The 17,953-nt window shown below is 39.4% G+C and overlaps 1 protein-coding gene across 1 annotated transcript; it reads left to right on the top strand.

Moving 5' to 3' along the window:
• The first annotated feature begins 12,287 nt into the window (after positions 1–12,287).
• On the top strand, positions 12,288–17,747 carry LOC122750672 (probable E3 ubiquitin-protein ligase TRIML1). The gene is made up of 6 exons (XM_043997440.1): positions 12,288–12,883; positions 13,372–13,467; positions 13,954–14,184; positions 15,292–15,314; positions 15,441–15,538; positions 16,970–17,747. Exons 1-6 carry the CDS (start codon positions 12,458–12,460, stop codon positions 17,482–17,484), a joined length of 1,389 nt encoding a protein of 462 aa, XP_043853375.1. The 5' UTR covers positions 12,288–12,457; the 3' UTR covers positions 17,485–17,747.
• Positions 17,748–17,953: the final 206 nt, after the last annotated feature.

Below are 17,953 nucleotides of genomic sequence, written 5' to 3'. Positions count from 1 at the left end.
TATGAATTCGAATGTTCTATTCCTCTTTTTATTTTTATTCTTACTTTTCTTTGTGTTATAGTGAGGAAATTTTTGAATTACAAAAAGGGGACTGATGATACTATAGAAATTAAGAGCACTAAGAAAACTATGAATACTAGAACATGCCACATAATACAGGGGTCTCCCCTTGAGAAAATAATCACAGCATGGGACTCTCATAAGCTACTGATTCAGTCAGGCATGAAAAAAGCAAGGCTTATCAAATTGTGTTTTATGTGGCATAAAAAATATTTTATCTTACTGGAAAACAAATGGGTAGAGAATGGACCTTTTGACTACTTAACACTGAAAAATCTGCAAATAATTCTGCACTTTAAGTCCCCCAAAGATTTAATTTATTAGGAACTATGGAATAAAATGAGCAAGGAGCTTATACTGGAGACACCAGCTTTTTCAAATTCTAACACTAAATTTTTCTTTTCTTTTGCATGCCTGGAGGCAATGACCCAGCCTCTAGAAGCCTAGCAGCTGGGTTAGGGGAAATTCAAACCTCAGTTCAAATCCAAGCCAGCTCCACAGGCTAGAATGCAAATTGCCCTGGGCCCTCCCCAGCTGAGCCAGCATGTTTGAATGTAATTGCTGTGGCTGTGCAGCATGTGTGAGAGATGGTCCTGTCCCCTGCTCTTGGGACCCCACCTCCTTCCCCACCCCTGGCACCACCTCCTACTCCTCCCATGGCCATGTTTCTTGATCCTCCTGCCAGGGAGGTCACAATATCTAATCCACCCTCCTCAGGTCCTGAGCTTGTGCATGTGTAGCCTCCTCTAACTGTACTCCCAGCTTCTACTCAGTTACCAGAGCAACCAGTTTCAGCCCTAACCCAGCCAAGCTGTAATTCTGACTCAACCTGCTGTAATTCTCCCAAACCAACCTTAGAAAACCCTTTAAATTCCAGATATGCTCATTTTGTTCATAATCTGCTTTTGTCTTTAATTAGTAACCTTATAAAGCATTTGTATTATGAAAGGACTAACCAGAGAAAATAAAGGTGTTAAAGAAAAGCAAAAGAAACTTAAGCTGAATAATAATGTACAAGATAATCATCATCATCATATTTCAAGAATCTGCTTCTACTTCCATAGAGGGGGACATATTTTTCAGAAATGTAGAAGTAAACAGCAAAATATTAATGTGAGGGTTGGGGATTTTAGATATCTGAATCAAAAATGTTCTAAATTCACTCAGAGAAATAATGTCAGTTCAAATGTTGCATAAGGATTTCTATGCTATTACATCTACATTTTGAAATTAATAGTATGAGTTTATTTTCATAGAGATTTTCATTCTTTTAAGATGGTATTTTATACTTAGCTTTAAAAGGGGGGAACATTTGCAAAAGCTTTTTGTATTCATGTAATCAAATTTATATTTTGTAATACTCTTATTAATATTAAGTTCATATTCATTTAGATTTCTCCACTTTGAATTTCATTGTCTTTTATTCTTCCATGTGTATTTTGTTCTATTCATTTACCTCTCTATTGTTGAACCAATGCAAGGTTGTCTTGATTTCATAATACAATGTTATGTCTGGAAGTATTATTCTCCCATATTCTAAATTGTTTGTTTTTCCAACTGATTATTTGATCAAATTCTATAATGTATTCCCTGGTGAGTGGGAAATGGTGGACTTGAGTCAGTTCAGACTCTGAGGCGGGGGTCTGGAAAGTTCCCAGTCCCTGTTATTGTTAGACCATTCTGTCCATATTCTATCCTGTTGCTAAAACACACCTTCCCCCCACCCGCCACCCCCCTTGTTCTGTGGCCAAGCAGGAGAGCTGTCTCCTATTAGCACAGACCCACCCTGATACTACCTCTCCCTTCTTGCATTCCTAAGCCCTAGCTCCTGGTACCAGCTCCTGGTACCATCTATCTCTTCCTTCTTTCCCTTTGCCCCCTCCTTACATGGGTGGAGTGGTTTTGCCCTTTCCCCCTCCCCTTCCCTCCAGCTCTAGAACCCAGCTAAGCATGCATCCACGATATGATCACACACTCAACACACATACTGGGTGAGACAGAATTGGATGTTAGATTGTAAGCTCACCCTGTGCACGAGGGGACTGCCCCTCAAAACTTCCATAAAAAGCCAACTCATGAGCTCATCAGCATGCTCCTCATCTCTTGCATGGGGTCACCCATTCTCATGAGAATGAAATAAATCTTTCTCTGCTTGACTTGGTGGTGTCCTCAAATTATTTGTGTAAACTGAGGCAATTGTTCCATACACCTGGCAAATTGGTTGTCATGGCAAGTGTAAATTAATTCTAGTAGTATTATCTTTGCTAAGCATTTTAAGAAAACAGTTCAAATGCTACATAAAAGTTTCTTTTTTATGCTATTGCAACTACATTTTGAACTCAATAGTATGGGCTTATTTTTATAGTGATTCTTATTCTTTTAAGATTGTGTTTTAACTTGTATTAAAATATGTTCTGCTTTTTCACAAAGGTAATTGTATACTAAATTTAAAAATTATTACTTGAAATTATTGCCTAATTGTATATTATATTCTGAGTCTAGGCACATTCACATTTTTTGCAATCATTATTATCCTTAATTTTTAAATCCATGTGAGAGTTGGATTGTGGGAATTTATCATTTAAGACATTAATTGCCTTCATTCTGAGTTACCAGATGCCAGTTGGCCAAGATGCCAGCCAATCACAAGAGGAATATATACAAGAGCAGACACTGAACTGTCACAAAAGGGGAGAGATGCACAAAATCCAGGTATTGCACTGATTTGGGAAAGGCTGAGAAAATGGCTATTGGCAAGAATTGAGGTTGGATTTTCTTGGTTTAATTTTCTCCCACATGGCACTGGGTGGCCAAGCTATGCCATCTCATTTGACACTTGACTTCAATTCCCCCTCCTATATGCCTGATGTCATGGACATCTCAATACTATGGATCTGATTAAGCCTGACTCAGTCATTTCACTGTTCTTTTATGATAACCCCCATAATTATTTCAGGTGTCATGATAAATACAATGTTGGATTTGGCCTTGACATCTGCTACCAATTTTATTATATTCTTTAATTTTTCATAATGGCATGAGGATAATTAGGCAGATGATACAAAAAATGATGAAACAAAGATAAAAATTATTTTCTAAATTAATATCACAACTGTCTTCTCAATTTAGTCTTCACAGGGGAGAGTGTAGTAATATTAAATTTTAGAGATTGTTTCAATATTTTGTTTTTATTATATGTTTCATGTGTAACAACTGGACAATAATTGTAAAATCTCTAAAAGATTCTGAATTTCCTTAGACATGTTTTTGAGAACTCTCATTGTTTGGTTTGGTTATTGGCAAAACTATTTAAAGTTGTATTAAGATCAATTTTGTAGGAAAATTTCCCAGATTACCAGTATCAGAAACACCTGAGGGACTTTACAATCATACCCAAAACTCTGCAGCTGAGACTAGTTACTTGATCATCAGCATCCAAACATCCACACCTGAAAGACATTCTACACCTACACCCAGAGGACAACCCAAGAATCATCTGAGAAAAGACTTCCAAAGACTTAAATGGGCATTTTCCTGTTTTCCTTTTCCACATTGTATACACTGTTTAAAATGTCCACTTACTAAAGGGGAGTGCCCCCTTTAGTTTTTTTCTGTTTGTAATGTCCACCTGCTAAAGGTGGAGTGCCCCCTTTAGCTTTTGTTGATGCATCACTCAATTTCATTTTCTCCCTTTTCATTCCCTTTACTTTGTATCTGTAATGTTATTGCTCCATGTGAGTAAATGATGTTTCTTCACATAAAGCATAGAGGGGAGTATGAGAATCAGAGCGCCTTCCTGGTGAGAAAGACATTGTGACCTTTCTGGTGTTTTGAAGGTTGGATTGGCATTCAGAAGTTATGTCTACTGCCTGGGGGTCTTGTCTATCCAATTAGCTTGGAACTGTGTGTGTAGGGATCGCACCTGGGTGGGCACACACAGAGGGCTTCCACTGGAGAGAAGGACTTTTTTTCCTTGCCATTTGGGGTGGCTGGAGGAGCAGCTTCAGGTGCAGGGAGCGAGGTTTCTTTCTTTCTCCACTTGTTTTTCTTTGCTAACCCCTAATATACTTTAATAAATGGTTAATGCCCAAAGACTGGTGCTGAAGCTTCTAATTTAAGGCAACCACACATTAGATATTTTAGACAATACAGTTAGAATTTTAGGCTCCACAGCAGGCAGATTTCAGAGAAACCTGAAAGGACTTGCATGAACTGATGATGAGTCAGATGAGCAGAATCAGGAGAATATTGTACACAGTATCAAAAACATTATGTGTTGATCAACTGTGATAGACTTGATTTGTCTCAGCAATACCATGGTCCAAGATAGTTCCAAAGGACTCATGATGAAAAATGCTCTCCAAATCCAGAAAAAATAAATGTACCTGTGGAATCTAGATACAGATCAAACCAAACTATTTCTATTGGTTTTTGTTGTTGTTGTTTTTATTTTTTGAGGTTTTTCCTTTTTGCTCTGATTCTTCTCTCATAACATCACTAATACAGAAATACGTTTAATGTGATTGTACATATATAACCTATATCAGATTACTTACTGTCTTGGGAAGGAGGGAGAGAGGGGAGGAAGGGAGAAAAATTTGAAATTAAAAATCTTATAAAAACAAATTTTGAAAACTATCTCTAAATGTAACTGGAAAATAATAAAGTGTTTATATGGAAAAAAGTCATAGTAGACTATTCTGAAAAAAAAAGATTTATGCCTTGCTTTATTCTTTTTTTTCTGATTCCCAGTTCTTAATGTAATACCTAAGGGGGTGCAGCTAGGAGGCACAGTGGAGAAAGCACCGGCCCTGGATTCAGGAGTACCTGAGTTCAAATCCCACCTCAGACACTTGACACTTACTAGCTGTGTGACCCTGGGCAAGTCACTTAGCCCCCATTGCCCTGAAAAAAAAAAGAAATATATAACACATGATCATGTGGGACTCCCCTCCTAAGAAGAGAGCTGAGACTCCCCATTTCTGAGGGTATATATGGTTGCCCCATTGCCCTGCAAAATATATATAAATATATATATATATAAATACCTGGCACTCAGTAGTAGCTTAATAAATGCTTCTTGGCTGTTGGAGGAAAGTAGGATGACCAGAAAGGTACATTTTTAAACATGTGTGGATAATAAAATGTTTTAGCACTTACTGCATCCTGTCTGCCTTTAACTCATTGAAAACTCTGTTCTGGTCATACTTCAAGGGGAAGAAATTGACCTTTGTGGCAGGTATCAGGCATATTACAACACCTGTGCCAGTAGATACTCAAACTATTTTTGATCAGTTCCCTCCTCGAGTTCTATTTGCCCCCCCCCAGCTGCTCACAAATGTGGGCATGGAGAGAATTAACAGTCTTCTCTATACAGGGCTCCTTACTGGCTCAGTTCTTAGTGTATGCCCAGGAGGTCTTCCAGTCAAGGCCAGGAAGCAGGTTCCCTTTCCCCATCAACCTTCTGTCTCTCCCCTCCATCTTCTGACTCCTGGTTGATCCCAACCATGGTAACTGAGGAGTTTTTACTATGGAATGAAGAGAAACCTCATTGTCTGCTCAGAAGGAATTCTGTGCACATTCAAGAGCTTCTCTTCCTTCAGTCTTGGAAACACTTGAACTAGTATCTGGCAAAAGTCATACTCTGTGTGTGTGAGTGTGTGTGTGTGCGCACCTGCGCCTGCGCCTGCGCCTGCGCTTGTGTTTCTGTCTGTGTATGCAGTTGAGGGGAAATGGGTAAGGCCCGTATAGTCATAACAGTTTCTACCTAGTCAAGACTGACTGTAATAATGCTCTAGTGCTAGAGCAGGTGGGGCTGGTAGGAGTGGAGGGACAGCAGCTAACACCAAACAACAACCAACAACTAACTTTGGGGATCTCACCAAGCCTCCTCTAAATGAAAGACAACTTAGAAGGGGTTGATGCTGGCACATCCCAGGGAGAGGTCTGTAGGGAGTGCTACATCTCTGTTCTGACAAAAGCTTTCCCAAGGATGAGATTCCTGTGAATCCTGAGCAGGGAGATGGAAGTCCTTGGCAGCTCCACATTTTCCTTAAGAAAAAGGACCCCAAATTACAGATTGACTTTATCCCATATCACAGAGGGACACACATTCCTGACCAACTCACTGCCACTCTCCTGTTGCTCCTTTTTTCCCTCTCTCAACCCCACCTCATTCCCGTACCAAGCTTAGATCAAGTTCTGAAAAGTTTTCTCCCATGGTTCATGGACCACCTCACATCATTAACCATATTATAAGACAAACTCCTCCCACTGAGATTTTGAGTCCATGAGGAGCTGGAGTCCACAGCTCCCCTGGTTGGGTGGATCCCCTTTGGGCATCATATTGACCAGGTCCATGGACCCAAAGTCCATGCTGGCACAGGATGAAGCTGGCAGTATGGAGAGGGGACGGTCTCCTGGGCCTCAAAGTCTCTTGAGATTCCAGGCTGCAACAGACTGGATGTTACCAGCTCAGTCAATTTGAACTCACCAAGGGTTCCCTGTTTGGTCTCTGCTCCATGCCCTGAAAGGCATCACTAGAGATCAACCATTCCCCAACTGATAAACACCCCTTCGATTACCAGCTTCTTACCTCCAAATGAGAAATTGCTCCAAACATATTTGTATAGGTGATTCTTTTGCCTCTTTTTAAAATGTTTTTGGCATAAATGCCTAGCAGTGGTACAAATGGGACATCAGGTTTAAACAGATGAGGAACTTAGGGAACAGAGGCTGAAATTGTGAAAGGAGAAGAAACAAGCAAAGAAAGGTCTGATCAATTTTTGCTCTCTTTCTCATGAACTTCCTCTAATTGAGATAAATTGAAGAATAGATAATTATCTGTCAAATGGACTCCAGTAATTCTATTCTATAATACATGTGTGTCATAAAAAAGGAAGTGTCCTCAGACCATACATGGTATGAGAATCTAATTTCACACATAATAGGACAACAGAATTCTAGGTAGGTAAAATGTTAGACCTTATCCTTAATGGTATTCTTGAACCCAAATACAGCCATCACACAATGTATTATCTCCACTGCATGGAAGCTATGTGATGGTAAGGACCCTTCATTTTATTCCCCCTTGAACGCATTGAATGTTCTTCAATCATTTCAGTTGTGTTCAACTCTCTGTGACCCCATTTGGGGTTTTCTTGGCAAAGATACTGGAGTGGTTTGCCATTGGCTTCTCCAGCTCATTTTTACAGATGAGGGAACTGAGGCAAGCAGGACAAAGTGACTTGCCTAGGGTCACACCATGAATATGTCTTAGATGGAGAAATTCAGAAAAGGAAGTAAGATTCCTAATTGAGAAACTTAACTCAAGTACTTTAGTCCAGAATGCTTCCTCTGCATCTCAGTCCCTTCCAACACAAGGTGGAAATTCACCTAGTCCAGCACAAGATGTGAATTCAGTTGATAACTAGGCCCTCAGTATCACTTCTCTGCCATAAGCTTTGTGCTGATACTGCCTGAGATTCACACTCTTATTATTGCCTTAGCAGTGAGGACCATGAAGTTCACACCTCAGCCAAAGTATGTACCACACCTGAGCATAACTTTGGCTTCTGACTTTTTAGAATATTACAATCAGAGAATGGCAGAGTTGGGAGGCCTCCCCTCATATATGAACTAGTCCAAATCATACCTGAGAGCAACCTATACAGCAGAGACAGTTAAGTTTGTTAATTCAGTCTACTTTTCTTCATTTCTTAAGAGAACTGTGAGAACTGAGTGAACCATAATGACTACATTTTGTGACTCAGTCTGATTTCTGCCTTGTAGAAAACTATTCAATTATGGGAATTGTGTGTGTGTGTGCGCGCGTGTGCGTGTGTGTGCATTCATGTGCATTATTTGAACCTAATACTGTGTGGCTGGGAAGCTGGACCACCTTTACCAGATCAGGGAATGGAACCTGTTCTCTCTCTCACTCTCACCTTGGAAAGTGCCTCACTTTTATCCTAGTTTATAGTATGTTAATTGGTATATTTTAATACATAAAAAGCTGTCTTCCCCTATAATGGGGCCAAGAGCCAAGCTGAGGAGGCCTGCTCTCAATTTGTTATGCAAGAAATCAGTATGTTCAGAATCTCAAACCTTTGTGTCCTCAGTTAAGTCAGATTTCATTCATCACATTCTGTTTTTTAAAAAAAATCATCAAAAGTCTTTAAGTTAGGCAAGTATGCTGAATAAGTCCACTACTGATTGGTGTTAACTAATTACAAGTGCATCCTCAGCTAGGGATGGTAAACATTCTGCCACCCCCAAGTGATTCTTTATCTCACTTATAAGGTAGCAATTCAAACTCATTTTCTCCTCTCCTGCTTCTATGAGATGAGAACAAAATCTAAAACTAAAATAATTTAGAAAGAAAGCAGAGGAGAAAGCCAAAAAACTGGTGGACCATTCCCACTGAGTATCTGTAAGTTACACATAATATAGGATTCAAACCAAAGAAGAAAGAAATAGAAAGCGATTGGCCAGTAAGGATGCAATTTCCAGATAAGACCCCTGGGTTTCTTGAGATGTATAATGGGAGGAAATTCCTTAATTTTCTTACATTAATCTGGAGATTGGACTGGTTTTCTGGTCAGGGGAACCTAGGTCCTGACTTAAGAATGAAATAAACCTGTTTCTCTAATCAGGTCTGTTTTCTTAGCTTTAGAGAGGTAGGTTCAGATGTTTCCCTACTTCTTCCCATACTCCCAATAGCATCCATGCCTCAATACACAAAGGACTTCATCTCATACTTCTCTGAAATTTGTAGGCTATTTCCTGAGAGATACTTCTTTTCTGCTTCTCCTCAACTCACATCCTCTGAAATTAGCCTCCACTTCCACAACACACACACTAACTCACCATTTCCTCAAGTTCTTTGGGGTTATTAGTGTCAGAACAGAGAGGAAGGGCCAGGGTTTTAGACCATGCAGAGCCAAGTAGAGTGTATGAGGAGAAGATGGACAGTGTGGAATATAAAGCATGCCTGGGACCAACATGAGAGAGGCAGAAAGATGGCATTGATTAAGGGAAAACTACAACTGCTTGTTTTAGGAAGGGGGTAGAACAGAATGGCTGCTCAAGCTAATTAGGTCACTGGATTCCCCCAGCTAATGTTGTTTTGTGTGGCTCATATCTGTAAGTCAGGAATGGTGAGGCTGGAGTGATAAATAAATGAGCAACTGCTACCACCTCCCTCCAGGTGGTCATTAGTTACCATGCAAGAGGGTGGGCTTGTCAGGGCAGCCAGTGAAGGGAATAGATCTCAAAACACAAGTGGGGAGTATATGTCCATACAGGGACAGCCCCTGTCCCCCTGCTAGATACACCTCTGAACAGGCTCCACAACGTCTCTGTGAGCATCCAAGAACTCAATACCCTTTATTCCCACTTACTTCTGAACCTGCTCCATCCAATTGCCTTCACTGCAAATATTCTCACCTTTTTTCCCATGATACTGATACAGATTATGTGTGTTCTTGGTGATTACTCCTTGTGACACTTGGGGGTTCTTCAGTAATGTCAGGGGCCTGAATTTGTTTTCTATCATTTCTTCCCAAAGGCCTTGAAAATCAAAGATATCATATCACAACTAGTTGAAAAGGGAGGGATTCTAAAAAGAATTAGCTTGCTAGAGAGCACTATAACTCAATATGGATAGTGCAAACTCAGAAAATCAAAAGAAAAATTATATACACTAATAGCAAATGAGGTATGCAGAGGCAGGAAAAAATAGAGTAAATAGAAACATAAATAGAAAGACCCACAAAAAGATAAATTAAGACAGTACAATTAGAATGATTAACTTTTGAACCCACAGAAGGGTTGAGAAAATTATGTATGTGGTATGTATGTTAATTAATTTTGCTAAACTCCTTTTTTCTCTTTCTTTGTATTATTAATTTTTGGCTGATCGGAATGGCTTGCTGCTGAATAAAGGAAATGATGGAATATACTCATAATGGAGGGAGAAGATGAAATAAAGGCTCTTAATAAATGCTATCATTTAAAAAGAATTTTGGTGCAAAATATGTTTGAAAGAGAGTTTCAGGCAAAATATTTACTCTTTTAATCCCACCTACTTCCCATCTTCCTCTTACCCAATGTGACTATTTTCTTCATTTTTTTATAATTGTACTTGCTGACCATTCATTTATGGTAGAAGAAAGATTTCCAAGTAGAGGTGAAGATAGTATTTTAATCTCTGTGATTTTAAGTAAAGTTAAAATGGCCAGTTAAGTAGTCCGAACTCTTTCTACTTAGTACATGAGATGTGAGTACCTTGATTTGAACCTCGCATCTCTGAGGAGTCCCTAAGTGTAAACAAGGGAAGAGCAGGAGAATTTACACCTTGAAGGAAGGAGGGGCTTCAGTGTGCTAGGGGTATATAAAAGTCCTGTGATAAGACTCAGAGATTCCTTATTCTGAAAGCAGGTCAAAAGGCAGAACAGTGACACTGAAGTTAAGATACCAGAAGAAAAGAGGAAGGTAAGTTTCCCTATGAGAACTTTCATTTGTGGGTCAGGAATATAAGAGTCGGGCCCTGTGATATGGCATGTATAGAGGTTGAGGGATATATTTCTCCATGTTGAAATATAAAACTTTGGGAGTGATTTCTCTGAAGCCAGCAAAGGGAGAAGAGAGCTGGATTTCCTGTTCCTACGTTAGGCAATACTAAATCAAGTCAAGTAGAAAAGCTCATCTTACTGATCAAAAGTAGTGTTAGGAATCTGGAAGTATTATTATCTTCCCTTGTCCATCTAGTTAGCCTCAATTCCTCTCTTTATAAATGTTGTATATACCTGAAAAGATACAACTCCTATATGAAAGAATTCACTAAAACAGTAATGATCGAATAAACTTGAAGTCTGGACCTCATATCCAATCAATTGGTAAAGATGACAAGGGATAACATAAAATAGACAGTGCTGAAGGGTCTGGGAGAAGTTAGGTGAACTAAGGCACTACTTACTGGTGGAGCTGTGAGTTAGGCCACCCATGAGGAAAGGACATTTGCCATTATCCTCAAAAATGAATGTAACCTTTCCAAAATCTATACACTTAGACCCAGAGATGCCACTCTTAGTCATAGGTCAAAGAGGTCAAAGGAAGAAACAAAAGTGCCAACTACAGCCAAAAATATTCATCACAGCATTTTTTGGAGATAGCAAAGAAATAAAAACACAGCAGTCCTGTAAATCAGGGAGTGGCTAAACAATCCACTGGAAATGAATACACTGGAACATTATTATAAATCCAAGAAAGGAGGAAGATATAATATATGATACTGACTGAAATTAGCACCACCAAGACAACCAGTATACATAGTAAGGACAGCCATTTTTCTGAAAGAAAGATAAGACAAAACTTCATTTATGGCTATAGTGGCCCCCAAATTTGACTTTAAAAAATCCTCATTCATATCTTTGGGGATGTGGGGTTTTATGAGAATGGATGACTGGAGGTATCAGATGAGGCTGATGTGTTTTTTGGTTTTTGGAGAATTGTTGCTTGGGTAACTGAGATGTGAAAAGGAAAAAACAATAAAATTGAATATATGCAGACAAAGAAAGAGTGAGAAAGAGACAGAAACAGTGAGTTCTTTTTTTTTTGGTGGGGCAATTGGGGTTAAGCAACTTGCCCAGGGTCACACAACTAGTAAGTGTCAAGTATCTGAGGCCTGATTTGAACTCAGATCCTCCTTATTCCAGGGTTGGCGCTCTATACACTGTGCCACCTAGCTGCCCTGAGACAGTGACTTCTTTATATTTTAAATAGTATTTATTTTTTGCAATTACATGTAAAGATAGTTTTCAGCATTTATTCTTACAATATTTTGAGTTCCAAATTTTCCCTCTCCCAATTTCCCTTCCTCCCTCACCAAGCTATCTGAGATAGGCTATACATGTGTATTCATGTTAAACATCACTACATTCCTCATGCTTTGAAAGAAGAATCCAAAAAGGGAAAAACCACGAAGGAAAAAAAAATAAAAGTAGTATGATTGAGTCTGCATTCAGTTTCCACAGTTCTTTGAGAGAGTTATTTAAAAGATTTAATTGAAACGATAAACACAAGTAGGATGGGAAGGGCAGCAAATTTGTTCAAAATAAGATTATGAATCACATTTAAAAGAGTGTTTCAGTTGGAGATTTATTTGTTCCTCACCTGGAGAGGATTAAGAGATGAGAAAGGAATCAAATTCCTCACCTTTTCTCACCTCAGTTTCTCCAGCTACATAATGTAAAATATTGGATCTTATTCTTTGTATAGAGGGTACTCTGAAAAGAAAGGCAGATGATAAAAGTGACCAATTTCAAGTGCCCAAGTATTGAAGGTGTTTCTGGCCCTAGACCAGTCACTGACCTTTCCATTCTCTTTCCTCAGAAACATGGCTTCTTTCCCAGAGCTGATTCAAAACCTTCAGGAAGAGCTCATTTGCCCCATCTGCAGAGACTACTTTGCAAACCCAGTGTCCATTGAGTGTGGACACAGTTTTTGCCATAGTTGCCTCAGCAGCAGCTGGCAGGAAGCCTCAAGCCCTTTCTCCTGTCCAGAGTGCAGGGTTGTCTCCCAGCTGAGGATGAGGAATCTCCAAGCCAATTGGAGACTTGGGAAACTGGCAGCCATTGCCAAAAACCTAAGACCTCATACTATCAAGAACCCTGGATGCCATGGCAAGTGTGAGATACATCAGAAGATGAAGACACTGTTTTGTGAGGATGACCAGAGCCCAATCTGCCTGTCCTGTTCTGAGTCTCAGCAGCATAAGGCTCATCAACTGCATTGTATAGATGAGGCTGCTGAGAACTTCAGGGTAAGCAATGCATTCATCACTCTATCTATGAGGAAATTTTTAATTTCCACTGCACTCTGCAAAGATCATCCTAGAAACAGATGTGGTGTCACCAGGTGCTGACCACCATGCTCTAAGTGCTCACAATGTTGTTGTTGAATTGCACTGTGCTTGATCCTGTTGGGCCACTAGGTGGAGTGAGTAGATTAAGCACTGGCCCTGGAGTAGGAGGATCCAAGTTCAAATCTCACCTCAGACCCTAGCTGTGTGACCCTGAGCAAGTCAATTAATCTCAATTGCCTCAAAAATAAAAATAATTGGAACGTCATGCCATAGTCATAAAATTCCCCATATTATCTTTACTTGAAACTTTCAAGCTAAGAGCATTATAATGTCATTACTATTTAGCTCTCTACTTCACACATAAATAAATAAATAGTTTGAATATAGAGAATTGAAAAGCCTCACAGATGAAATAATTCATGTTTTTTTAAAAACATATATTATAGGAGAAACTCCAAGAAAATGTGACAGATTTTTGGAGGAAAACTGAAGATGTTTTGAAACAGATATCTAATGAGAAGAGGAAAGTGGCATTATTAGAGGCAAGTATTAATTTCTTGATCTCTCAGAAATCAGCACACATTTTCTACTCTGTTCCCTCAAACAACCCCTGCCAGATAGGTAGGGAACACTGCCCTCCACTGAATTTTACAAAAGAGGATACTGAGGGTCAGTGTAGATACCTGTTTTGCTCAAATGACCCATGGTGGGTAAGTGGCACAAAGGGTAGTCATTACCAGGTCTTCAGATTTCAAAATCAATTACATGTTACACTACAGCTCGCTGAGGGCACCATAGGAAAGGATTTGGTGCTTTCAAGGAATAGAATAGAAGACTGTGCTTGGAACACAAAGCACAGTGCAATGGGAAAAGTGCAGAGAGTACTCTCACTGTCCATGGTCAACCATGGCCACAGAAATCAGCAAAACCAGAATGCAAATTGTGAGTTAAAAGCTTGTCACTCACCCATTGACATTTAGTGTTGTATCATTGTCTGTATTTTATCAGTCTCATCTGTTTCATTCCAGGAGGAAGTGAAGATTCAAAAGCAAACTATTACTTCTGAATTCCAGAAAGTACAAAGGCTCTTGGATGAGGAGAAACATACGTATCTATCAATTGTGCAGAGGCAGGGAAGGGCCAATTTGAAAGGCCTGAAGAGGACAATAAAGGAACTGTCCCATCAGAGTCAGGAATTAAGGAAGAGGATGAGAGAGTCAGTGGAAGTGTGTAGGAAACCAGATGTGGATTTGCTCCAGGTAAGGCTATGGACAAAACCCCCCAATAATAATAATAACAACAAAAACAAAAACAACAACAAAAACAAAAACAAAATAGTAAAGCCAAGGGGCGGCTAGGTGGCGCAGTGGATAAAGAACCGGCCCTGGATTCAGGAGTACCTGAGTTCAAATCCAGACTCAGACACTTGACACTTACTAGCTGTGTGACCCTGGGCAAGTCACTTAACCCCAATTGCCTCACAAAAAAAAAAAAAAAAAGAAGTTATTCATTTATCATGAAAGATGCTTCACTCTGCCAGTATCTCCTTCATCTCCAACTCTGATCCCCAAACTCATAAGGAACTATTCTAGAAGTTCAGAAAGCCCTTACACTAATTTTTTTAAGTAGGGCAATTGAATAGATTCCTTTTCATTTATTTTACATTTTTTCTTTTTTTCCTGTACAATAGAATCTTAACCAATAGTTGTATACTGATAGTTTATAATGCTAGATTTAGAAAATACTTAGCACCTTCGCTGAAAATAGATCATACATACATGAATTATTTGCAAATATATAAAGTATATAAGATTTCCCAATCACCTTAAGCTTTTTTCCTTACATTTCTCTCTCTTTTTAACACGTTCTTTCTGAGACCTGGATCTCTCCACTTGCCACTGAGTTATTCTTTCCTGTCCCAGTCACATCTTCCCTTGCTTTGTCACCCTTGGCCCTTTCATGAGTTGGTTACATAGAGCAAAATATCTTTTGCTCCCCATTTCCACTTCATGGATCTCCCTCTGCCCATGTTGCTCAGTAAACTCTCCCTTGAGGTTCATTCCAATTAAATTACTTCTGTAGCTGGGGAGAGCTTGTACTGGAGAGGAGAGAGAATATAGAAATTATGAAAAATGGAAGGGTCATGGTAACACTCTAGGCAAGAGGTGAAGAGGACCTGAGTTAAGGTAGTAGCTGTGTGAGAGGACAGAAGGGATTATATGGGAGACCTGTTGCACCAGGAGCTCCAAATCCTTTTTATTCTGGATTTCATTGAGGCAATGGAAAGCTGATCCATTCCAAAGTCTCATTTTCCTATCTCAAATACACCATTATCCTAACCATCTATGCTTTTTTTCCCTCCTCAGGTTGTGAAAGGAGTGTTAAACAGGTAGGTTTCTATTCTTACTTCATTTGAAAAGCTCTAAAGAAATTTGACCTTGACTTATTGAAGGAATGAAGACTGTGCCAAAATTCTTTTTACTGGACATCTAAATGTAGTGTTTGCTTTCTACAGGAATGAATCTGTGATCCACAAGGAGATAGATATGTTTCACATAAACACAATTGTTCAGCCTATCCCTGGAATTATGGAAATGCTTTTAAAATTTAAAGGTGAGTGAAAAGATCTATAACAAATGGCAACCCATCTCCAACTTATCTCCTCTAATTTTCCTTTGGGCCAGAAGCCATTTGGATTTTACAGAAACTCAGAATCTGGGGGTTGGAAAGAACCTACCTCTGTGGTATCTAGTCCACCTTTGCCAGCACAATGATTCTCTCTGCAAAATATTTGATAAGTAATAGCCCAGACTTTGCTTGAAATTATCCAATAAGGAAGAACCTGATGAATCCAAACACAGTTTATTCTTTTTTACCCCCTTGGTCTTATCACCAAGGAGGTTTTTCTCACATCAAGGTTAAATTTGACTTTTTACAATTGCTCATCCATTTTCCTTGATTATCAGAGATCCAACAGATAAATTTAAGATATCTTTCACATCAAAATGATTCAAGTACTTGGAGACAGCTGCCATGTGACCCCCCAAGTTTTCTCTTCTCCAAAATACACAAGCCTAGTCCCTTCAAACCATGTTCAAATGGTGACAACTCAAGTTAAGGGGGCAGAGGATAAACTGTTTTGGAAAATTTTGGCTGAGGTGCCAATGACCCCCATGGGAAGATTTCTCCTGGAAGTAGCTGAGTAGGCAGATCTAGATGTCAGAAGAGAGATTGCATTAGGAACATATTTGGGGGACCACCTACATAGAAGGTGGATCCTTGAGAATGAATATATTTGTTAAGGAAGATATTGTAGAGCAGCACAGTTTCACCCTTATTCTCCAGACTGAACCACAAGAAAGAAATCAAATGAAAGATTTCCCACAGGTAGAGAGAAATTAAGAGAAGGAAAGAAGGGAGAAACACTTGTATACAAGAGAAACACAGAGCAAGAAATGTAGAAACAAAGAGAAACAGAGATAAAAAGAGAGGAGACAGAGAGATAAAGAAAGAGACTATAGGGAAGTAGGATAGAGGAAAGTGCAAAAAGAAGTGAAAGAGAAAGAGAAAAGAGAGCTGTAAGGTGAAAGAGAAAGAGAAAAGAGAGCTGTAAGAACTCTCCCCTTCAGTTTTCCCTGGTGTTGCTCAGAGGCAGTGGTACCCATCTCCCTCTTGTGCAGCCTTCAAATATTACCCAGTATATCTAGGATATCATAACTCTACTTTTACATCTAGAATCAAGAATATGATCTATGAAGACCTGGCATTGGTTGACCATTTGTTGTGAGAGACTCAGCAAGACCAGAGCAGAAAAAACCAAAATTTTCAAATTAGAACCAAACACACTGTCCTATCTACCTGACAAACAACCAGCATTCTGCTCCTCTCATCATGGAGCTGTCCTGCCTCTATCCAGTCACTTTTTTTATAAATCACTGTGATACCTTGATGGCCACTCCATGGTGTGCACACCTGACCCCATCCCTTATAAAAACAAATCTTTAACAACAATATTCATTGCATCTAAACTTCTTCTCCCCACAGTGGACATCACTCTGGATCGTGAAACAGCCAGTCCAGGTCTCACCATCTCTGAAGATCTGAAGAGTATGAGATATGAAGGGGCACAGGAAGAAGTGCCCAACAACAGTGGGAGATTCCATTCTTTTGCCCAAGTTCTTGGTTCACAGTCCTTCAGCTCAAGCAGATCCTACTGGGCAGTGGAGGTGCCAGGCAACACTGAATGGTGTGTTGGCATCTCCAAAGGACCAACTGTGACTGAAGACTTTTTTGTGCTGTGTCACAAATGCTACAATATTTTTGCAGTAGGCAATCACCTTTCTTCTGAACTTGTGAAATACTGCCAGAAATATGAGTCCAGCCTAACAGTGGGCATTTTCCTTGACTATGAATGTGGAGAGATATCATTTTATAATGTTCAGAAAAGATCTCTCATTTTCTCTTTCCCAATCACTTCCTTCTCAGGACCCTTCCTGCCTTTCTTCTGTCTTTCTAAGAAAGTCCTGACAGATGATTGCTCTCTCATGATCTGTTCCTAATTGAGAGATATCAAGGAATATTATCCATCCCTGAGATAGACTTCAGCCTAATATCACCTATATTTCAAGAGTTGTTTTTTCTAATCAAATAAAATACTTTATAAAAAAATTTAAAACATACAAATATGAATTGTTGTGATTGTCAAGTGAGATGTATGCCTTGCTTTGTTATTTTTATTATGATTCCCATTGCCCAATACAATGCCTGGCACTCAGTAGATGATTAATGAATGCTTCTTGATATTTTTCCTGGGGCAATGAGGGTTAAGTGACTTGCCCAGGGTCACACATCTAGTATGTGTCAAGTGTCTGAGGCTGGATTTGAAGTCAAGTCCTCCTGAATCCAGAGCAGGTGCTTTATCCACTGTGCCATTTACCTGCCTGATTGCTTCTTGATTGATAGAGAAAAGGAGGATGACAAGAAAGCCATATTTAGAAACACATGAGGACAATAAAATGTTTTAGCACT

The sequence above is a fragment of the Dromiciops gliroides genome, chromosome 3 (assembly GCF_019393635.1).
Source record: "Dromiciops gliroides isolate mDroGli1 chromosome 3, mDroGli1.pri, whole genome shotgun sequence".
In the NCBI taxonomy this organism is placed as follows: domain Eukaryota; kingdom Metazoa; phylum Chordata; class Mammalia; order Microbiotheria; family Microbiotheriidae; genus Dromiciops; species Dromiciops gliroides.
Note: the sequence above shows the minus strand (reverse complement) of the source record. Positions and strands in the feature narration are given on the sequence as shown.